Source organism: Pongo abelii, chromosome 4, assembly GCF_028885655.2.
Source record: "Pongo abelii isolate AG06213 chromosome 4, NHGRI_mPonAbe1-v2.0_pri, whole genome shotgun sequence".
Lineage (NCBI taxonomy): Eukaryota > Metazoa > Chordata > Mammalia > Primates > Hominidae > Pongo > Pongo abelii.
Genome location: NC_071989.2, coordinates 43,962,485 through 43,986,874, shown reverse-complemented (window position 1 = coordinate 43,986,874; position 24,390 = coordinate 43,962,485). Strand labels below are relative to the sequence as shown.

The 24,390-nt window shown below is 37.9% G+C and overlaps 2 protein-coding genes across 7 annotated transcripts in view; both read left to right on the top strand.

Moving 5' to 3' along the window:
- C4H5orf34 (chromosome 4 C5orf34 homolog) overlaps positions 1–19,916 on the top strand; it is a 65,447-nt gene extending 45,531 nt beyond the window's left edge. For both annotated transcript variants that reach the window (XR_010139953.1, XR_010139952.1), the window contains 2 exons: positions 18,559–18,736; positions 18,845–19,916. The gene's annotated coding sequence lies outside the window, so the exon portion shown is untranslated. The remainder of the gene's footprint in view (positions 1–18,558; positions 18,737–18,844) is intronic.
- The window catches only part of TMEM267 (transmembrane protein 267), a 36,770-nt gene extending 16,308 nt beyond the window's left edge, over positions 1–20,462 (top strand). For all 5 annotated transcript variants that reach the window (XM_054555554.2, XM_054555551.2, XM_009240691.3 and 2 more), the window contains exons 2-3: positions 10,864–11,249; positions 18,559–20,462. In XM_054555554.2, coding sequence (XP_054411529.1) covers positions 10,938–11,249; positions 18,559–18,894 — 648 coding nt within the window. In that variant the 5' untranslated portion in view covers positions 10,864–10,937 and the 3' untranslated portion in view covers positions 18,895–20,462. The remainder of the gene's footprint in view (positions 1–10,863; positions 11,250–18,558) is intronic.
- The last annotated feature ends 3,928 nt before the right edge of the window (positions 20,463–24,390 follow it).

Sequence of the window (24,390 nt, the reverse complement as noted above, 5' to 3'; positions counted from 1 at the left end):
GGTGTTTTTCTAACTCGCTCGGGTACAACAAATCAATATGTAAGAAGTACATTAGTTCCATCCAGAAAGGCAGATACAACTCAAAGTAAGGCCCCCCCCACTGAGGGCTTCCAGGTCACAGGTAGGTGAGAGACAGACGGTTGCATTCTTTTGAGTTTCTGATAAGTCTTTCCCAAGAAGACAATCAGAATATGTATCTATCTCTGTGAGCAAAGGGATGACTTGAATAGAATGAGAGGCAGATTTGCCCTGAGTGGTTCCCAGCTTGAAAGGACCCAAGATATTTTCCTTTCACAGTCTGATGTTTCTTTGTTGATTTTCTGTCTGGAAGATCTGTCCAATGCCAAAAGTGGGATGTTGAAGTATCCAACTGTTATTATATTGGGGCCTATCTCTCTCTTTAGCTCTAATAATATTTCCTTTATATATCTGGGTGCTGCAGTGTTGGTTGCACATACATTTAAAATTGTTATATCCTCTTATTGAAATTACATCTTTGTCATTATACAGTGACCTTGTCTCTTATACTTTTTGTCTTGAAATCTATTTTGTTTAGTATAGGTATAGCTATTCCTGCTCTTTTATGGCTTCCATTAACATGGAATATCTTTTCCCATCCCTTTACTTTCAGTCTATGTGTGTCTTTATAGGTAAAGTGTGTTTCTTGTAGGTAACAGATCAATAGGTCTTTGTTTTTCACACATTCAGCCAGTCTATGGCTATTGATTAGAGAGTTTAGTCCATTTATATTTAATGTTATCATTAATAAGTAAGGACTTACTCTTGCCATTTTGTTGTTTATTTTTTTGGTTGTTTTATGGTCTTTTCTTCTTTTTTTTTTTTTTTTTTTTTGAGACAGAGTCTCTCTCTGTTGCCCAGGCTGGAGTTCAATGGCGCAATCTCAGCTCACTGCAACCCCCACCTCCCAGGTTCAAGCAATTCTCCTGCCTCAGCCTCCCAAGTAGCTGGGACTACAGACGTGTGCCATGACACGCAGCTAATTTTTGTATATTTAGTAGAGACGGGATTTCACCATGTTGGCTAGGCTAGTCTCAAACTGCTGACCTCAAATGATCCACCCACCTTGGTTTCCCAAAGTGCTGAAATTACAGGCATGAGCCACTGTGTCTGACCTCTTCTTTCTTTCTTTCCTTCCTGTCTTCCTTTAGTTAAAACGATTTTCTCTGGGGATGTGATTTAGTTTCTTGCTTTTTATTTTTTGTGTATTCATTGCATGTTTTTTGGTTTGAGGTTATTATGAGGTTTGTAGATACTCTTACAGCCCATTATTTTGCCTGATAACAACACTGTCTGCATAAACAAATAAACAGCAAAAGAAAACTAATAAAAACTCTGTTTTAACTTTATCCCCCCCACCTACTTTTTCACTTTTTGTTGTTTCTATTTATGTCCTATTGTACTGACTATGTCTCGAAAAGCTGTAGGCATTATTTTTGATTGGCTCATCATTTATTCCTTCTAGTTAGGATAAGAGTAGTTTACATTCCACATTTACAGTGTTATCATATTCTGTGTTTTTTTGTGTACTTACTATTACCAGTGAGTTTTGTACCGTCAAATTATTTCTTATTGCTCATTAACATCCTTTTCTTTCTGATTGAAGTTCTCCCTTTAGCTTTTCTTATAGGACAGGTCTGGTGTTGATTTAGTCCCTCAGTGTTTGTTTGTCTGGGAAAGTTTTTATTTCTCCTTCATGTTTGAAGGATATTTTTGCCAGATATGTTATTCTAAGATAAAAGTTTTTTTTCCTTCAGCACTTTTAAGATGTCATACCACTCTCTACTAGCCTGAAAAGGTTTCCACTGAAAAGTCTGCTGCCAGATGTATATAATTGAAGCTCTATAGTATGTTATTTGTTTCTTTTTTCTTGCTGCTTTTAGGATTGTTACTTTATCCTTGACCTTTGCGAGTTTTATTATTAAATGCGTTAAGGTAGTCTTCTTTGGGTTAAATCTGCTTGGTGTTCTACAAGCTTCTTGTACTTGGATAGTGATATCTAAGTTTGAGAAGTTCTCTGTTATCCTTTTCAATAAACTTTCTACCCCTATCTCTTCCTCTGTCTCATCTTTACGGCCAATAACTATTAAATTTGCTTTTTTCAGGCTATTTTCTAGATCCTGTATGTGTGCTTCATTGTTTTTTATTCTTTTTTCTTTTGTCTCCTCTGACTGTATTTTCAAGTAGCCTGGCTTCAAGCTCACTAATTCTTCTGCTTGATCAGTTTTGCTATTAAATGACTATGGTGCATTCTTCAGTATGCCAATTGCATTTTTCAGCTCCAGAATTTCGGCTTGATTCTGTTTAATTATTTCAATCTCTTTGTTAAATTTATCTGATAGACTTCTGGATTCCTTTTCTGTGTTATCTTGAATTTCTTTGAATTTCCTCAACACAGCTATTTTAAATTCTCTGTCTGAAAAGTCACATATCTCATTTTCCAAGATTGGTCTTTAGTGCCTTATTTAGTTCATTTGGTGAGGTCATGTTTTCCTGGATGGTGTTGATGCTAGTAGATGTTCTTCAGTGTCTGGGCATTGATGACTTAAGTATTTATTGTAGTCTTCATTGTCAGGGCTTATTTGTACCCGGCCTTCTTGGGAAGGTTTTCCAGATATTTGAAAGGACGTTGGTGTTATAATCTAAGCTATATCTGCTTTAGGGGGCACTCCAAGCCCAGTAATGCTGTGGTTCTTGCAGACTCGTAGAGGTACTGCCTTGATGGTCATGGACAAGATATGGGAGAATTCTCTGCATTACCAGGCAAGGACTCTTGTTCTCTTCCTTTACTTTCTCTCAAACAAAGAGTCTCACTCTGTGTTCTGAGTCATCTAAAGCTAGGGTGAAGTAACCCAAGCACCCCTGTGGCCACAACTACCATGACTGTGCTGGGTCAGACCTGAACCCAGCATGGCACTTGGTCTCACACAATGCCTGCTATATTCACTTCCTGGCTACTGCCTATGTTTGCTCTAGGCCCTGGGACTCTACAATCAGTAGCAAAGCCAGCCAGGCCTATGTCCTTCCTTTGAGGGCAGTGAGGTCCCCCAGGCCCTGGGTGGGTCTAGAGGTACCATCTGGGAGTCAGGGACTAGAGTCAAAAACCTTAGACGTCTACCTGATGTTCTATTGCACTGCAGCTGAGCTGGCACTCAAACCACAAGATGCAGTCCTTCCCACTTTTCCCTCCCCTTTCCAAAGATAGAGGAGCCTGACTCCATAGCCACCACCACCCCAGGTCACAAAGAGTACTGCCAGAACACTGCTGATGCCCCTTAAGGCACAAGGTCTCTTAAGTCAGTTTGTGGTGGATGCTGCCTGGCCTAAGACTCACCCTTTAGGGCAGTGGGCTCCTCTCTGGCCCAGGGGAGGTCCAGAAATGCCATCCAAGAGTCATATCCTGGAATCAGGGACCCCAAGAGCTCACTTGGTGCTCTATCCTCCTATGCCTGTGCTGGTACCTAAGGTGAAAGACAAAGTCCCCTTTAGTTTTCCCTCTGCTTTTGTCAAACAGAGGGAGTTTTTTCCCATAGCCACCACAGCTGATAATGTTCTGAGTCTCACCTGAAGCCAGCAAGTCTCAGAGGCTCACACAACGCCCTTAATGTAGTACCTGTGTATCACTGCTGGTTGTTCAGGTCCCAAGGGCTCTTCAGTTAGCAGGTGATGAATGCTGCCAGTTTTGGGTCCTGTCCTTCAAGGCAGGGGTTTCCCTTCTGGCTCTGAGTATGTCTAGAAATGACATCTGGGAACTAGGGCCTGGAATGGGGGCCTCATGACTCTGACCAGTGTCCTGTCTTGCTGTGGTTCAGCTGTTATTCTCCTCAAGCAAAAAGAAGGGGTCTCTTTTGGAGCCTCAAGATGTGCAGCATGGGGTTAGGTGAGGGTGATGCCAGCACGCCTTTGGCTGCCCCAACTGGGGTCTCAGTATGTCATGTGCCCACCCAGTCCACTGTCTCTGGGTCTAGTTGAGCTCTAGGACTCACCTAAGGGTTGCAGTCCTTAAGGCCTACACTGCCTTTCAAGTTTACCTGGAGACAGAGGGCACTGTAGCCCTCAGTGGCGAGGTTTGCAGAAACTCAAATTTGGACCAATGGAATGGGCATTTCCCCTCTGGCTTGGGCTAATTTAAATGCTCCCTCCGTGGCTGGACATCAACTGAGTTTAGTCTGGTTTTCCTTTCTGCTCTAACAGGACAGCACTGAGTTCAGTGCCTCAAAACTGCTGTGTTCTCCCTCCCTCAGTGCCCAGAGATACTCTCTGCCCCACTCTGCCACTTCTGGGGTGTAGGGGAGGGGTGGTGTTAGTGATTCAGGACTGTTTTTTGCTTTTTTGTGTTTGTTTTTTAATCTCTTCTGTGCCTCTTTCAGTGGTGTGAAGTTAAAACCAGGTACTATGAGTCTCACGTGATTTTTGGTTCTTATGAAGGTGTTTTTTTTCTGCGTAGATAGTTGTTAACTTGTGTTTGGGGATGATTGGTGGAGCCTTCTATTCTGCTATTTTGCTCTGCCTCCCTAATTCAAATATGTGGTTAACTTTTATGGGGGTTCCATGAACATTTGAAAAGAATGTGTACTGTTTATAGCAGGAGTCCCCACCCCCAGGCCATGGACCAGTATGGGTTCGTGGCCCATTAGGATCCAGGCCACAAAGCAGGAGGTAAATGGCAGGCTAGCAAGTGAAGCTTCATCTGTGTTTACAGCCACTCTCCATCACTCACATTACTGCCTGAGCTCCACTTCCTTTCAGAACAGTGGCAGCATTAGCTTCTCATTGGAGAGTGAACCCTATTGTGAACTGCACATGCGAGGGATCTAGGTCATGTGCTTCTTATGAGAATCTAATGCCTGATGATCTGTTACTGTCTCCCATCATCCTAAGATGGAACTCTCTAGATGCAGGAAAACAAGTTAAGGGCTCCCACTGATTCTACATTATGTTGAGTTGTGTAATTATTTAATTATATATTACAATGGAATAATAATAGAAATAAAGTACACAATAAATGTAATGTACTGAATCATTGCAAAACCATCCCCCTCCCCAGTCCATGGAAAAATTGTCTTCCACAAAACCAGTCCCTGGTGCCAAAAAGGACTGGGACCACTGCTTCATAGCATATGAAGTTGTACACCTGAGTAGGAAATAACATTTATAAATTATATTATTCAGATTATGCCTTTTATTGACCACTTAATTTTTTACTGCTATGTTGTTTGACATGTAAGCATCCTCTTACCCCATAGAACTTTACTGTGATGTGAATATTTTATCCTTTTCAGTTCTAATTAATCATTTTTACCTTGAATTCTGTGTTTGCAGTTAATATTACCATTGCTACTTAATTTTGTGTGTATTTCTTAGACATATATTTTCTCATCTCTTTATTTTCTATATTGTTAAGACTTTTTGTTTGAGGTGTTTTGTTTTGAGCAATAATTTATTGATGTTTTCTTTTGCCCCAATCTGATTGTTTGTCTCTTTATAGAGAAATTTAACACATTCACATTTGTTGTGGCATTTGTATTTTATTTGGTCCCTATTGCTTTTTGCAGGGTGGGGGTGAGCTGGAGGGAAGTAAGGTTTTCTTTTTTTTCTTTTCTGTCTTGCTGTATTGATCAAATTTTCTTTATTTGTCTTCCTTCCTGCTAGAGATTGAGAAGTTCTACTGCTCAGTTTCCCCTACCCCCTAAAATCATACATGGGTGTATAATTTCTAAGGCAAAACTTTTAAAATTCACAGTTGCTACATAGGTGTCATAATTTAGCTATGTGTAGAATGCTACAGTCTATGATCTTTTTCTCTCAGAGTTCTGTAAATGTTACCTCACAATATTCTGACATTTAGGGTTGATGATAATCACATTCTCTTTCTTTTGAAGATAATTTTTTTTTTTTACATAGAAACTCTAAAGGTTTTCTCTTTATTTTTGGAAATTTTTTTCAATGCCCAACTCTTTGTCTTATATTTTCCCCTTAAGCTTTGGAAAAATTCTTTGCAAATGTTCTCATTTACTAATTTTGATGTTTGAAAGATTCACGCCACTGTGCATTGCTTCAGTGCATAGTAGACTTTGCATTGAGTTTTTATTTGGGTAATCAACTTTTTCATTTCCATAGTTTCTTGTTTTCATATTTCTCCTTTTTTACAAAAGCCTGCTGTTTTATAATCAATGAAGTGTACCTTCCTAACTTTTTAACATCTTTGTTGGAGTATAATTGACATGTAATGAACTGTATATGTTTAAAATATACAGTTTGATATGTTTTGACATATGTATGAAACTTTGAACTGTGGAACTATCACCACAGTCAAGATAATGAACATATGCGTCCCTTACCAAAGTTTCCTTATGCTCCTTTTTAATCATTCCTGCCTCTACTGTCTTCAGGAAACCATGGATCTGCTTTCTGTCACTATAAATTAGTTTGTATTTTGTAGAATTTTAAATAAGTAGAATTATACTATGTACTCTTTTTAAAAACATATTTCTAGGCCAGGTTCAGTGGCTCACGCCTGTAGTCCCAGCACTTTGGGAGGCTGAGGTGGGAAGATTGCTTGAGGCCAGGAGTTGCAGACCAGCCTGAGCAACATGGTGAAATCCCATGTCTACAAAAAAATTTAAAAATTAGCCAGGTATGGTGGCCTGTGACTGTAATTCTAGCTACTCAGGAGGCTGAGGCAGGGGGATCTCATGAGCCCAGGATGTAGAGGCTGCAGTGAGCCATATTCACACCACTGTACTCCAGCCTGGACAACAGAGCAAGACCCTGTCTCAAAAAATAAAGAAAGAAAGAATTCTTTAAATTAAATAAATAGAAATGGAAACATGTAGCCAGGCATGATGGCTCATGCCTGTAGTCCCAGCTACTCAGGAGGTGAGGCGGGAGGATCACCTGAGACTAGGAGGTCAATGTTGCAGTGAGCCAAGATCAAGCCACTGCACTCCAGTCTGGGCAACACAGTGAGACCCTGTCCTCAAAATAAATAAATTTAATAAAAACATTTCTAAATGAAAATTTCAAACATACAGAAAAATAGAGAAAAATATAATGAACTACAGTACATCTATTACCTAAATTTGTAATATTTGTTGGCAGTTCATTTATTTAATTTTTAAAAATAAATTGACTTTATTTTTAAGTTTTTGTAAATTTTTCTAATTAATAGACTTTATAAACTGATATGGTTTATAAATCGCATGTCAAATTGTAATCCCCAGTGTTGGAGGAGGGGCCTGGTGGGAGGTGACTGGTTCATGAACACCTAGATATCCCCCTAGGTGTTCTCATGATAGTGAGTGAGTTCTCATGAGATCTGGTTGTTTAAAGTGTGTAGCACCTTCCACTTTACTCTTCTACTCTGGCCACGTAAGACGTGACTCCTTCCTCTTTACCTTCCGCCATGATTGTAAGTTTCCTGAGGCTTCCTCAGCCATGCTTCCTGTACAGCCTGCAGAACTGTAAGCCAATTAAGCTTCTTTTCTTTGTAAATTACCCAGTTTCAGGTAGTTCTATGCAATAACAGACTAATACATAAACCTAAACAGTAGTTTTAGGTTTACAGAAAAATTGAGCCAATATTATAGAGAATTCTTATAGATGCCCTTTGCCCTGCATACATTTTCCCCATTATTAACATTTGCAATAGTGCGGTATATTTGATACAAGTAGGGAACCAATATTGATATGTTATTATTGACTAAAGTCCATACTTTACATTAGGGTTCATCCTTTGTGTTGCACAGTTCTATGGGTTTTAACTGTGTAATTTTTGTTTGTTTGACTTCTTTCACTTACTATAATCATTTCAAGATTCATTCATGTTTTTATGTGTATCACGTGTTTGTTCCTTTTTATTCCACCTTTTGTTTATTCACATGTTTATGGACATTTGAGTTGTTTCCAACTTGGAACAAATTCAGATAAAGCTGCTATGAACATTCATGTGTAAGCCTTTGTGTACACATATGCTTTTGGGAAAATACCTAGAAGTGGAATGACTGGGTTATATGGTAAGAGTACGTTTAACTTTCTGAGAAATTGGAAAACTGTTTTTTCAAAATAGTCATACTGTTTTTTATTCCGACCAGCAGTGTATGAGTTCTGGTTGCTCCACGTCTTTGTCAACATCTGGGATTGTCAGTCTTTAATTTTAGCCATCTTAACAAGTGTGTGATATCTCATTTTTAAAATTTGCATTTCCCTAATAATTAATGGTGATGAACATATTTCTTATACTTATTGGCTACCTGAATATCATCAATGGTAAGGTACCCATTTTCACATCTTTTGTCCATTTTTGTATTGGTTTGTTTTCCTATTACTCTGTTTTGAGAGTTCTTTATATATTCTGGATGTAAGTCCTTTATCAGATATAAGATTTAAAAATTGTTTTTTCTTTCTCTTAACATTGTCTTTCAAAGACCAGAAGCTTTTAATTTTGATAAAGTTCAACTTACCAATTTTTTAATGGATCAAGCTTTTGGTATTGTATCTAATAACTCTTTGCGTGACCCAAGGACACAAAAATACTTTATGTTTTTTTCCAGAAATTTTATCTTTTTATGTTTTATTTACATTTAGATTTGTGACTCATTTTGAGATAATTTTTGTATATGGAGTAAGATATAGATTCAGGTTTATGATTTTTGCATATGGATATCCATTTGTTCTCACACCATTTGTTGAAAAGAATATTCTTCCTCCATGGATTTATCTTTGCACCTTTATCAAAAATTAATTGACCAGGCTGGGCATGGTGGCTCATGCCTGTAATCTCAGCAGTTTGGGAAGCCAAGGATCACTTGAGGCCAGGAGTTCGAGACCAGCTAGGAGTTCGAGGCCTCTCTAGAGATAGGGAGACCTTGTCTCTTTGAAAAAAAAAAAGGCATGGTGACACACATCTGTGGCTCCAGCTACTCAAGAGACTGAGGTAGGAGGACCTCTTAAACCTGGGAGGTAAAGGGTGCAGTGATCCTTAACTATGCCACTACACTCCAGTAAAACTCTGTCTTAAATTAAAAAAAAATTGGCTGGGCACAGTGGCTCATGCCTGTAATCCCAGCTCTTTGGGAGGCTGAGGTGGGTGGATCACTTGAGGTCAGAAGTTCGAAATCAGCCTGACCAACATGGTGAAACCCATCTCTACTAAAAATACAAACAAAAAAATTAGCCAGGCATGGTGGTGGTCACCTGTAATCCCAGCTACTTGAGAGGCTGAGGCAGGAGAATTGCTTGAACCCAGGAGGCGGAGGTTGCAGCGAGCCAAGATCACACCACTGCACTCCAGCCTGGGCGACAGAGTGAGACTCCATCTCAAAAAATAAATAAATAAATAAATAAATAAAATTGACTAGGTATGTTTGGTTCTATTTCTGATCCCACTCTGTATTCTGTTTTGTTAGTCTGTATGTCTGTCATTATACCAATACTACATTGTTTTGATTACCGTAGCTTTTTTTTTTTTTTTAAGGCAGGGTCTCTGTGTTGCCCAGGCTGGCATGCAGTAGCATGACTACAGCCCACTGCAGCCTCAACCTCCGGGGCTTAAGTGATCCTCCCACCTCAGCCTCTCAAGTAGCTGGGACTACAGGCATACACCACCATGCCTGGCTAATTTTTTATTATTTGTAGAGACAGTGTCTCCCTATGTTGCCCAGGTTGGTCTCGAGCTCCTGTCCTCAAGTGATCCTCCTGCCTCAGCCTCCTAAAGTGTTGGGATTGCAGGTGTAAGCCACTGTGCCCAGCCTACTGTAGCTTTATAATGAAACTTAAAATAAGATAGTATAAGTAGTCCTCCAACTTAGTTTCTCTTTTTCAAAATTGTTTTATTCTTCTAGATCCTCTGCAGTTTTAGAATATATATAATGAGCTATGTATAGCTTTTATTGCAGAATAGAAGTTGAGTCATTATCAATAAATCAGTTATTCTTTAGTCTCAGGATTAAAACAAAACAATGTAAAAGAAAAAATTTCATGTGTCACACTTTAGGTAGACAGATATTTTCTAGCTAGGTAAATAATGTCAATATTCTGTGCCATGTGAGAACTCAGCATAGAATTATGATTGCATTTTTATATCAGTTAAGGTTATTTGGTTCAAGGCAACAGAAATGTAAAGGGGATTTATTGGGAAAATGCTGGGGTAGCTCATTGAAGTGGAGGGGGAGCTGCAAGATCTAAGGTAGCTCTGAGAACCTTTAGACGTTGGACATAAGTACTCACTGTCGTCATGATTCTATTAGCCTTTCTCCTTGTGTCTCTCTGGGATTTTATTTTCCTAGGTTATTGCATGTAGTGGAGCCCATAGCCTCCAAGAAGACGAACTTTCTCTACCACAAGACAAATTTTGGAAAGGAATCTGATTGGCTCAGCCTGGGCCACTTTCATTACTAAATTAGTCACCATTATTAGGGAAATGGAAAACTCTAACTGGTGAGCTCTGGAGTTTAATGTGAGAAAGTTTTCCCAAAGGAAGGGATTACTGTTGTCAGAAGTATGGAAAGTAGTTGTTGGGTACACAAACCCAACGGATATTCACCACCATGTACTACACACAGCTGAGAGACAGAACTATTTGATGACCTTAAAGCAATAGATTGCAGTTGGTGGGCTTTCTGAAATTCTCCTTGATACATGCCATGTACCCTGCTTTTCCTAAAAAAAAAAAAAAAAAAAACTATTCTCCTTGGGCTGTGTGGCATATTATATATAACATGTAAAAGTTGCCAATATTTACATCTTGGTTTTATGCTTGTGAAATTATTGCTGATACTGTTTTGTTTAAATATTATATGGTAGTCCATAATCTTCATTCATATTTTTCTCTACTTTCTCCTTTAGGGTGCTGGAAATGTAAACAAGAATAGACTGTTCATTCCTGATGGCTTTTAGTCTGTACTAACATATTGTTTGTCATGGCATCCGAGACTGAAAAGACCCATGCTTTACTGCAGACTTGTAGCACTGAATCTCTTATTTCCAGCCTTGGTCTGGGGGTATTTTGCCTCGTAGCTGACAGACTTCTTCAGTTTTCCACAATTCAGCAAAATGACTGGCTTCGTGCTCTCTCAGATAATGCAGTACATTGTGTAATTGGCATGTGGTCATGGGCGGTAGTCATTGGAATCAAGAAGAAGACTGACTTCGGAGAAATCATTTTAGCTGGATTTTTAGCCTCTGTAATTGATGTAGACCACTTTTTTCTAGCTGGATCCATGTCTTTAAAGGTAAAAAGCATAGGCTTAATTTTTCTGATCTTTAATTTCCTTAGCACTATTTTGCTGATCTTTATAGCATCATTTAGAACTAGAGAGGATTTGTCTTAAAATAGGAAAGCACATTCATTTAACCTTTTTGACCACTTAGTACTTCCCTAAAGATGCACACAGACATGTTACTAATCAAATTATTTGCCATCACAAACTGCTACGGATTCACATAGAGCAAAGACCCACGAACTGTACCTAAAGAGTTCAGTGCTGGCTTACAGAGGATGTGTTTAGCCAGGTCTTGAAGAAAGTATTAGCAAACCGGTTTAAATTAACAGGGGTGATTCTCAAGGCTGTCCTAGTTCTTTTTGTATCAGTGTACTTTCTTCAGGAGCACACTTAACATTTCCCCCTTATTCTTTATGTTTTACAGTTAGTATGCAGCTCCTAAGTACTCCATAAAAGTTGAATAGCTTTAAGATGATTCCCAGTCCTGAGGAATGACTTGAACAGATTAATTCTCCCAGTCCCTTTTGGGGCGAAAGGCATGTATTTCAATTGGACTGGCTAGAACACAGTCCCTTGTGGAGAAACTGAGGAATTTCACTGAGGCATTCAGGAGTTCAGTTATATAGTTCACAAATGAACTAAACTTAAAATGTTGGTTCAGATAATATTTTCTAAATGTCAGAAGATTTGCCTACATTTTACGTGTTTATGATCTATAAACATTTCAGGAAATAAATCTAAACTCATAGAGCAAGGACTTTCTGTTTCATTCACCCCTGGCCTAGAACAATGCCTGGCTTACCTAGTAGATATTCAGGAAATATTTGTGGAATGAATGAGAAATATTCACTTTTTCCTATTAGGCGTCAAGTACCAGGTATTTCTCAGAAATTGTTTCACTTATTTAGAAACTTAATCAGTAAAGAATCAGTAATTGCTAATTAAAGACAAACTTTTGTGCTATAAGTAGAGTTAGCATAACATTTTGTTTAAGATTGAAATGAGAAGACTTGAGTTTGAATCCTGGTTGTTTGGTGTTAGTAGAGTACTTTTCTTTTTTTTAGTTATTTTTTTTATTTTTATGGATTTAGGGCCACAAGCACAGTTGTATAACGTGCATGTATTGCATAGCGGTAAAGTCTGAGCTTTTAGTGTACCCATCACTCTAATACTGTACAAATAGTGTTTTATCTCTCACCTCTTCTCACTCTCCCACCTCTTGGAGTCTCCAATGTCTATTATTCCACTCTGTATGTCCATGTGTACCCGTTGTTTAGCTCTTGCTTACAAGTGAGAACATGTGTGGTTTTTTTACTTTCTGTTTCTGCATCATTTCACTAAGGATAATGGCCTCCAGTTCCATCCATGTTGCTGTAAAAGACATGATTTTATTATTTTGTATGGCCAAGTAGTATTCCCTCTTGGGGTCTCCAGTGTCTATTATTCCACTCTGTATGTCCATGTGTACCCGTTGTTTAGCTCTCACTTACAAGTGAGAACACACGTGGTTTTTTACATTCTGTTTCTGCATCATCTCACTAAGGATAAGGGCCTCCAGTTCCATCCATGTTGCTATACAAGACATGATTTTATTATTTTGTATGGGCAAGTAGTGTTCCATGGTGTGATTATATATCAATCGCATTTTATCCGGTCATCCACTGGTGGACACTTAGGTTAATTCCATGACTTTGTTATTGTATATACTGCTGTCATAATCATACAAGTGCAGGTATCTTTTTTATATAATGATTTCTTTTCTTTTCTTTTCTTTTTTTTTTTTTTTTTTTTTGAGATAGGATCTTGCTGTGATGCCCAGGCTGGAGTGCAATGGTGTGATCACGGCTCACTGCAGCATCAACCTCTTGGGCTCAGGCAATTCTCCCACCTCAGCCTCCTGAGTATCTGGGACCATGGTCACACGCCACCATGCCAGGCTAATTTTTAAAAAATTATTTGTAGAGGCAGGGTCTCCCTGTGTTGCCCAGTCTGGTCTGAAACTCTTAGGCTCAAGTGATCTTCCTGCCTCAACCTCCCAAAGTGCTGGGATTACAGGCATGAGCCACTGTGCCTGGCAATGATTAATTTTATATAATAACTTATTTTCCTTTTGGAAGATATTCAGTAGTGGGATTGCTGGATCAAAAGGTAGTTCTATTTTTAGCTCTTTGAGAAATCTCCATACTGTTTTCCATAGAGGTTATACTAATTTATATTCCCACCAACAATGTATAAGTGTTCCCTTTTCTCTGCATCCTTGCCAACATCTGTTGGTTTTTGACTTTTTAATAATAGCCATTCTGATGGTATGTGATGGCATCTCATTGTGGTTTTAATTTGCATTTCTCTGATTATTAGTGATATGGAGCGTTTTTTCATGTTTGTTGGCTGCTTGTGTGTCTTCTTTTGAAAAATGTCTGTTCATGTCCTTTGCCCACTTTTTGATGGGGTTATTTGTTTTATTCTTGTTGAGTTGTTTGAGTTCCTTGTAGATTCTGGATATGAGCCCTTTTTCAAATGAACCCTACTTTCTCCCATCCTGTAGGTTGTCTGTTTACTCTATTGATTATTTCCTTTGCTGTGCAGAAGCTCTTTAGTTTAATTAAGTTCCCTTTTCTTCTTTAAGTTTTAATTTCTTCATCTGTGATATGTGGATTATAACATTACTTACCTTGTGGGGTTGTTGTGAGGATTAAGTAAGCATGATAAGTGACATGGCCTGGTAAATATTAACAGTAAATGGACTGGGTGCGGTGGCTTACGCCTGTAATCTCCCAGCACTTTGGAGGCTGAGGCGAGATCAAGAGATCGAGACCATCCTGGCCAACGTGGTGAAATCCCGTCTCTACTAAAAATACAAAAAAAAAAATTAGCCGGGCATAGTGGCAGACGCCTGTAATCCCAGCTACTTGGAAGGTTGAGGCAAGAGAATTGCTTGAACCCGGGAGGTGGAGGTTGCAATGAGCCAAGATCACACCATTGCACTCCAGCCTGGGCAAGAAGAGTGAAACTCTGTCTCAAAAATAAATAAATAAATAAATAAATAAATGTTAGAGATTGGGATAAGCTATGAAACATTATAAAATATGTGATTCATAAATGTGTTCATCTAGAATTTATTATAATTTTTAAAAGCATTTAGGCTGCATAACGTATTTATCCTTTACTTCACTTAGAAGCACTATTGTTAAGAATATGAACTATAGAGTTAGACAGACCCAGGATCAAATCCCAGCTGTGCCACTCATTAACTGCACAGTATGGGGGAAGTAACTAGCCTCACTGCCTCAGTTTCCTCTGCTGTAAAATGCTACCTACCATACAGAGTTGTTATAAGGATCAAATGAGATAGTGCACATAAAGTACAGCATAGTGCTAGTATTAATCATTATTTTTGAATTAAGTATTAAAATATTTTACATCCACCATAAGGTGGTATGTGATTATCAGTAATAAATATCAAAACTGAATAAGTATTCATGACAGTGATCTATTTCTACTTCTATGATTCTATGATAATTCCATTTTCTTTCATTATTCATTGTTTTTCTATTAATAAAAAAATCAAAGGCCAGGCACAGTGGCTCATGCCTGTAACCCCAACACTGGGAGGCTGAGATGGGAGGATCACTTGAGGCCAGGAGCTGAAGACCAGCTTGGGCAACAGGGCCAGACTCCACCTCTACAAAAAATAAAAAACTAGCCAGGCATGGTGATGTATGCCTATAGTTCCATGTAATCAGGAGGCTGAGGCAAGAGGATCACTTGAGCCCAGGAGTTTGAGGTTACAGTGAGCTAAGATTATGCCACTATACTCCAGCCTGGGTTTTGAGACAGCACAAGTCTCCGTCAAACAAACAAACAAACAAAAAAACGCTACATTGACATTTTAGACATCAGCCAACAACAAGAATTTCCAGTTTCTTTTTTAGCAGCTATTAATATAAATAGATGTTAATTCACAAATAAGAGTGTAAAGAATCAGTATGGCTGTAAACATATCCAGAGCATAACTCAACATCAGGTTATTGCTTTCTTGCAAGAAGTGATTGCCATAGGCTCCTTAATCCCATCCTGTTGAAAATGTTGTACTTCCTATTAAAGGTGTCTCCAGTCTTTCCAATCAGTTCTATGATTTATACTTTACTAATATGGATTACAAACTAAACCTTTATTACTATGGTACATAAAAGTGCTTTTGTTGGGGGGAGAAATCTGATGCCAGTGTAATACTATTGCCTTTGCAAGTTATTTTATCTTTTGCGTGGAGGGCTTAAAAACTGTTCTTTTTATCATTATTACAGTAATAGCTGTACTAAATTGTCTTGAAGCTTATCATTGAGTCAGTTTTTTAAGATGGGCTCTTTTAATAGGTTCACGTTTTTATTTTTAGTTTTCTTGGATCATAGCTTTAAATACTAGTTCCATTCTATTTCTTTGTTTTTCTTCTTTAGGGACTTCAGTTATATATATGTTGTTTCTTTTTGCCTGTATTCTATTTCAGCTATTTTCTACCTGACTGTTTTTACTTTTTTCCTCATTTCATTTTTATTCTCTTGGTTGGTTTCCTGCATTTTTTCTTTTCTTTTCTTTCTTGAGACAGAGTCTTACTCTGTTGCCCAGTTTGGGGTGCAGTGGTGCGATCTCAGCTCACTGCAACCTCTGCCTCCTATGTTCAAGGGATTCTCATGCCTCAGCCTCCTGAGTAGCTGGAATAACAGGCATGCACCACCATACCCAGCTAATTTTTGTATTAATTTTTTCAATGTGCCTTATTAAACTTTCATTTGACCTATTCTCCCTTGGATACATTGCAATATAGTCATTTATTAGATTGTTTTTGTTTTTTCTCCACACTGAGTTTAATCAATTATTATCTTTTTTTAATCTTTTTTTTTTCCATTTTTGAATTTCTGATTCAAGATTTTTTTATGTCCCCATATGGTTGTTTCAGATTTAACTTACTTTGGAGTCTTGTGATATAATTTTCTTATGTTTTACGTAGTTTAAAAAATTTTTTTTTTGTTTTGTATTTGTTACTAGGAACAGGGTTCAAGAGATGTTTGTTTTTTTTTTGGTGGGGGGTTGTTTTTTAGACAGAGTTTCACTCTTATTGCCCAGGATGGAGTGCAACAGTATGATCTCAGCCCACCTCAACCTCCACCTCCCAGGTTCAAGCGATTCTTCTACCTCAGCCTCCCAATTATCTGGGATTACAGGCATGCACCACCATGCCCAGCTAATTTTGTATTTTTAGTAGAGATGGGGTTTCTTCATGTTGGTCAGGCTGGTCTCGAACTCCTGACCTCAGGTGATCAGCCCGCCTCAGCCTCCCAAAGTGCTGGGATTACAGGCGTGAGCCACCCCACCCGGCCTGATATTTTTATTCTATTTCTGATTTTCCTCGTATACTAGCTTTTTATAGATTTGTTATATTTTATCAGTTTATTTCATGATATTACATGATTCTTTATTCTAACATATTCTTGATTAAGGCAGTGTTAGCAAAAGGACTGATGATGAACTTAACATATTGTGGATATAGAATTTAAAAACAAAGGTGAAGACAAAAGTAGAATAATAATACAGAAATGGTACATGTTCTCTGATGAAGTAGAAGTCAAACAAAATGTGGAGGAGAAGGCAGGGAAAGAGGAGCGTAAAATAAACTCTTTGATATTCAGACCATAGGTGAGAGTTAAAGAATACTTGTTTGAGGAGAGGGTTTATAGGATTCCTTGTTCAAGGGTGGTCTGATTTGACAGTGGGACAAGGTAGAGTCTCTTTAATAAGTAACTTTTTTTCATGTGGTCGGAACATTGTCTGATTTTTGTTTGTGTTTTTTGGACAGGAAACTACATTTCTTCCTTTTACTACTTATTTTCCTTTTCACCATCCAATCTCCAAAGGGTGTCTCTCCCTTTCTTACCATTGTCTCCCCCAGAATCAATACCTTTCAGAGTCTTGAAGGTCCACTCTTAAGTCCTTTCCCTGCAGTTAGTGCTCTGACCTACTAGGACACTCTTCAGTATTTTCACACTTAAACTGAACTTCCTAGTGGTAATTTTACATCAATCTTAGGTTTCCCCTCTTCTCTCTTCAATATAGTTTTTCCTGACTTGAATGGAAGTGTGAGAGAGAGAACCCACTGATTTGGTGTTTAGTTTAATACTTATGGGTAATTTCAAATATGGGCATTCTCTGGCTTCTGTTTATGCTGAGGGTTTGAGATTTTGTGTAGTTTTATTTGTCCTTCATGTTTTATAAACTTTTAGAGGATATGTGCAGAGATTCAGATTTAGACAATCATAACTATCCTCAGCTTTATTTTTGTTTAGGGATTATCTCACTGCAAATTAGTCTTTAAAGCAGGTGAGAACAAAACCCTACTCATGAATCAATCATTCAGGGATTAAGCCTGAAATTTTTATTGGTTCAGATATTGAGTATACATTTTGGTAGTGGTTTAGAAATTTACTGAAGTTTGCCAGGCGTCATGGCTCACGTCTGTAATCCCAGCACTTTGGGAGGCCAAGGTGGGTGGATCACCTGAGTTCAGGAGTTCGAGACCAGCCTGGCCAACATGGTGAAACCCCGTCTCTACTAAAAATACAAAAATTAGCCGGGCATGGTGGCAGGTGCCTATGATCCCAGCTACTCGGGAGGCTGAGGCTGGAGAATTTTAACCCGAGAGGCAGAGATTGCAGTGAGCCGAGATTGTGCCACTGCACTCCAGCCTGGGCAACTAAGCAAGACTCCACCTAAAAAAAAAAAAAAAGAAATTTACTAAAGTTTATTTAACTCAATTTTAGAATACGTATTTAAAATAATATAATTTTTCTAAGTGTTGTAAATAAATTCCAAAAGTGTTTATAGCTAATATAAAATGGATATAACAAAAATGTTTCCCTCTTTTGCCTTAACAAAAGAATGTTTTATTTGGTTGTGAGATATTTTTACAGTGCTCTTAGAGGCCCTGGATAATTATATAAACCTCCAAATTACACAAACCGTACACTTAGATTATAAATTATGTTCATATTGTGAATTTTCTAAGCAAATAATGGGAAACTTAAAAAATTAATCACCGTATTCCTGAGACCTTGATTTTATTTTTAATGTAAAGGATATCCTGCTCACACTTTTATATTCTTTTATGTATATATAATTTTGGTATATGTATTCTGAAGTGGCATAGAACATGTTTGTTTTGCATGTCCAATAGACTCTGGAAAATATTTTAAAATATTAAGAAGCGTGTATAAAGTTTTGTTTTGCTAGAAAGGAAATGATACTCGCTATTACTTTGCTCCCTCAGGCTGCTTTGACTCTTCCGCGAAGACCTTTCCTTCACTGTTCTACTGTGATACCCGTTGTGGTTCTTACCCTGAAATTTACTATGCACCTTTTCAAGCTCAAAGACTCATGGTGCTTTCTTCCCTGGATGTTATTTATATCCTGGACTTCACATCATATCCGAGATGGGATTCGTCATGGTTTGTGGATATGCCCATTTGGAAAAACTTCTCCTTTGCCATTCTGGTTTTATGTAATAATCACATCATCTTTACCTCACATCTGTTCATTCGTTATGTATTTAACAGGAACCAGACAAATGATGTCTTCAAAACATGGAGTTCGTATTGATGTCTGAGGTAACCACACGGCAGTCTTAGAGAAGCAAATGGCTCACATGATGATAATTAAGAGTAGCCAACGTTAAAGTTAATATTTAAAAATACAGTTAGGTGTTTATATTATTTAGTTATTATAATTCTGGAATCCCCTTGCTCAGGAAGCATGTACAACTTTTTTTAAAATTATACTTGTTATTATTCTACTTCTCTCTTCTATGACAACTCTAGTGCAATGTTAGAGTTTCATTTATTCCACGATATATTTTTATTGTTTTTTTCTGTTTATCTGGCTTTACTAGTAGTTCTTTTAGATTAACATCCAGTTCATTTTCTGGAAGTATACCTGGAATTTAGTCCATTTCCTAATGAAAAACAGCTCAAATTTTAGGGTAACTAATTTGTAAAGAGTTAACATTATATTTGGATCCAATTTTCTTGAGCTATTGAAATAGTGAAATCGCCAAATAAATGATATGAATAATTTAACTATACAAATGTATAGTTAATGCTAACATGTATTTTCATATATGTTCATCCTGAGTGAAATTTAATTTGCAGAATGCTTTATGAGTTATGATTACTGGCAAAACCTTCAGAGCACTTGTGACACATCATTATAATATCCAGTAGCTAACATTAAATCTAGCTTATTATTTCAGAAATTAATTTAGGAAATAATTATTAAAACATGTTGGCTACAGTTACACTTTACTGAAGTAGTATTTTTTAGTATCTGTAGCCTAGAATCTCGTGTGTTAGTTTTAACTGTTTTGAAAAACATAACTAAATGTAATATTTGTTAATAAGTAACATTAACAAAATATTGATATTTGGATCATAACCATAACATTTGAATTCATGCAAAAAAAAGACCAGAAATGTCATTTCAAATGTAAATTCCTGAATGTACCATTAAAATTGTTTTAGTTGCTATCAGTTTGTTTATATACTATTTTATATACTATTCTAAAATATTTTACTCTGCCTGATACTGAAAGACAGCATATATTTTTTTCAAAATAAAGTTTTAGGAAATTTGCTTTTTCCTTTTTCTTTCAGGTTGATCTTCTATTAAAATGATTCCTCTTTATTAGAGAAGGAAAATTTAGTTGCTATACATCTTATATTTGCACAGTTTATTAAAGTCAGTGCCCTAAAGGTACCTGCTTTTCTTTGTGGCATATGTGGCATCTGCTGTCTTCAGATTTTCTTACAGTTTTGTGATTTATAATGCTAGTGATCGGTGCCTTATTCTCTGAGGAAAGATGGAGGGTTCATAAAGCAATGCCTTATCCACAGCAGATTTTCTTGTATATTAAGTTAAACAGAATTCTGTAAATTATTGTGAAGGTTCAAGCTCTTTAGGGGAGTTTTTTTTCTTGTTGTTAACAAATTGGTTGCAATCTATTATATTTTGCAACTGATTAGATATTACAGTCTACTTATTTTTCAAGAGTAATTATTGTATAAGTTTGGTTGGTATAATGGTAAATATTATATAGTGGGGGTAAATTTGATTTGAGTTTTTTTTTAAGCATCTGGCTTCAGAAATCCATGGAAATAAAGTCTGTATCTTGTGTAACAATTCCTGACTAAATTGCAAAACCTTTTCTACTTTTTCTTTCTTCATATTAAACAAATAAATATTATTAAAAATATAGGGCCTTATTTAAGAATGCTACATAGTGACCAGACACAGTGGCTCACGCCTGTAATCCCAACATTTTGGGAGGCCGAGGCAGTCAGGTCACTTGAGGTCAGGAGTTCGAGACCAGCCTGGCCAACATGGTGAAACCTCGTCTCTACTGAAAATACAAAAATTAACTGGGCGTGCTGGTGTGCACCTGTAGTTTCAGCTATTCGGGAGGCTGAGGCAGACAATGGCTTGAACCTGGGAGGCGGAGGTTGTAGTGAGCTGAGATGGGGCCACTGCACTGCAGCCTGGGTGACAGAGGGAGACTGTCTTAAAAAATAAAAATAAAATAAATAAATAAGAATGCTACATAGGCATTTTTTGGGTTGTCATAACTTTCCTTTATTAGAATGAGAATTCACTTTTGAACATAACTCCTTGCTTAAACAATACTGCACATTTTATGTGTGGGTTCATCTTGGTTCCTACCTCTACCATCGGAAATCTTCCTTGTCCTCTAAATCAGCAGTCCCCAGCCTTTTGGCACCAGAGACTGGAGAGACTAGTTTGGTGGAAGACAATTTTTCCACAGATGGCAGGGGCGGGGTGGGGGTGCGGATGGTTTCAGGATGAAACAGTTCCATTTTAGATCATCAGGCATTAGATTCTCATAAGGAGCTTTCAACCTAGATCCCTCGCATGCGCAGTTCACAATAGGTTTCCTGCTCCTATGGGTCTCTAATGCTGGAGCTGATCTAACAGGAGGTAGAGCTCAGGTGATAATGCTCACTCACCCACCACTCACTTCCTGCTCTGTGGCCAAGTTCCTAACAGGCCATGGACCAGTACCTGTCCACAGCCCAGGAGTTGGGGACCCTTGCTCTAAATGGACCCCAGAAGTTGTGATTGTAATGTCTGGAAAACCAGCAACCACCTCCCCATGCCCGCACTTTTGTTTTTGCTTCTAGTGAAAGAATGTGTGTCAATACAACGTTGTGTTTGAAAGTTAGATTGTACCTTATTTGCACGTGTGCATTTTTCTCCATCCTCTAGACTAACTTCCTTCACCTCGTGTTTCTCTCTTTGCTGTTTCACTGATCCAACCTCCCAGTCTACCATTCTCTTTTCTTGAGTTGTGTTATTCATGCTGGCTTCTGGACAATTTCTGCCACTGAACTATGTTCTACTCATCCCCAAGCCCAACTTTCTTTAATGGCAAGCTTAAGAATCCCTGTTGTGGAGAACACCACAAAGATACTCCTTGAGAAGAGCAACTCCAAGACACATAATTGTCAGATTCACCAAAGTTGAAATGAAGGAAAAAGTGTTAAGGGCAGCCAGAGAGAAAGGTCGGGTTACCCACAAAGGGAAGCCCATCAGACTAACAGCAGATCTCTCAGCAGAAACTCTGTAAGCCAGAAGACAGTCGGGGCCAATATTCAACATTCTTAAAGAAAAGAATTTTCAACCCAGAATTTCATATCCAACTAAACTAAGCTTCATAAGTGAAGGAGAAATAAAATCCTTTACAGACAAATAAATGCTGAGAGATTTTGTCACCACCAGGTCTGCCTTACAAGAGCTCCTGAAGGAAGCACTAAATATGGAAAGCAACAACTGGTACCAGCCACTGCAAAAAACATGCCAAATTGTAAAGACCATCAATGCTAGGAAGAAACTGCATCAACTAATGAGCAAAATAACCAGCTAACATTGTAATGACAGGATCAAATTCACACACAACAATATTAACCTTAAATGTAAATGGGCAAAATGCTCCAATTAAAACACACAGACTGGCAAATTGGATGAAGAGTCAAGACCCATCAGTGTGCTGTATTCAGGAGACCCATCTCACCTGCAGAGACACACATAGGCTCAAAATAAAGGGATGGAGGAAGATCTACCAAGCAAATGGAAAACAAAAAAGGCAGGGGTTGCAATCCTAGCCTCTGATAAAACAGACTTTAAACCAACAAGATTAAAAGAGACAAAGAAGGCCGTTACATAATGGTAATGGGATCAATTCAATAAGAAGAGCTAACTATCCTAAATATATATGCACCCAATACAGGAGCACCCAGATTCATAAAGCAAGTCCTTAGAGACCTACAAAGAGACCTAGACTCCCACACAATAATAATGGGAGATATTAACACCCCGCTGTCAACATTAGACAGATTAACGAGACAGAAAGTTGAAAAGGATATCCAGGACTTGAACTCAGCTCTGCACTAAGCAGACCTAATAGACATCTACAGAACTCTCCACCCCAAATCGACAGAATATACATTCTTCTTAGCACCACATCACACTTATTCCAAAATTGACCACATAGTTGGAAGTAAAGCACTCCTCAGCAAATGTAAAAGAAAGAAATTATAACAAACTGTCTCTCAGACTACAGTGCAATCAAACTAGAACTCAGGATTAAGAAACTCACTCAAAACCACTCAACTACATGGAAACTGAACAACCTGCTCCTGAATGGCTACTGGGTACATAACAAAATGAAGGCAGAAATAAAGATGTTCTTTGAAACCAGTGAGAACAAAGACACAACATACCAGAATCTCTGGGACACATTTAAAGCACTGTGTAAAGGGAAATTTATAGCACTAAATGCCCACAAGAGAAAGCAGGAAAGATCTAAAATTGACACCCTAACATCACAATTAAAAGAACTAGAGAAGCAAGAGCAAACACATTCCAAAGCTAGCAGAAGGCAAGAAATAACTAAGATCAGAGCAGAACTGAAGGAGATAGAAACACAAAAAAACCTCCAAAAAATCCATGACTCCAGGAGCTGGTTTTTTGAAAAGATCAGCAAAATTGATAGACTGCTAGGAAGACTAATAAAGAAGAAAAGAGAGAAGAATCAAATAGATGCAATAAAAAATGATAAAGGGGATGTCACCACCGATCCCACAGAAATACAAACTACTGTCAGAGAATACTACAAACACCTCTACGCAAATAAATTAGAAAATCTAGAAGAAATGGATAAATTCCTCGACACATACACCCTCCCAAGACTAAAGCAGGAAGAAGTTGAATCCTTGAATAGACCAATAACAGGCTGTGAAGTTGAGGCAATAATTAATAGCTTACCAACCAAAAAAAGTCCAGGACCAGAAAGATTCACGGCCAAATTCTACCAGAGGTACAAGGAGGAGGTGGTACCCTTCCTTCTGAAACTATTCCAACCAATAGAAAAAGAGGGAATCCTCCCTAACTTATTTTATGAGGCCAGCATCATCCTGATACCAAAGCCTGGCAGAGACACAACAAAAAAAGAGAATTTTAGACCAATATCCCTGATGAACATCAATGCAAAAATCCTGAATAAAATACTGGCAAACCTAATCCAGCAGCACATCAAAAAGCTTATCCACCATGATCAAGTGGGCTTCATTCCTGGGATGCAAGGCTGGTTCAACATACACAAATCAATAAACATAATCCATCATATAGACAGAACCAAAGACAAAAACCACATGATTATTTCAATAGATGCAGAAAAGGCCTTCGACAAAATTCAACAGCCCTTCATGCTAAAAACTCTCAATAAACTCGGTATTGATGAAACACATCTCAAAATAATAAGAGCTATTTATGACAAACCCACAGTCAATATCATACTGAATGGGCAAAAACTGGAAGCATTTCCTTTGAAAACTGGCACAAGACAGGGATGCCCTCTCTCACCACTCCTATTCAACATAGTGTTGGAAGTTCTGGCCAGGGCAGTCAGGCAGGAGAAAGAAATAAAGGGTATTCAATTAGGAAAAGAGGAAGTCAAATTGTTCCTGTTTGCAGATGACATGATTGTATATTTAGAAAACCCCATCGTCTCAGCCCAAAATCTCCTTAAGCTGAT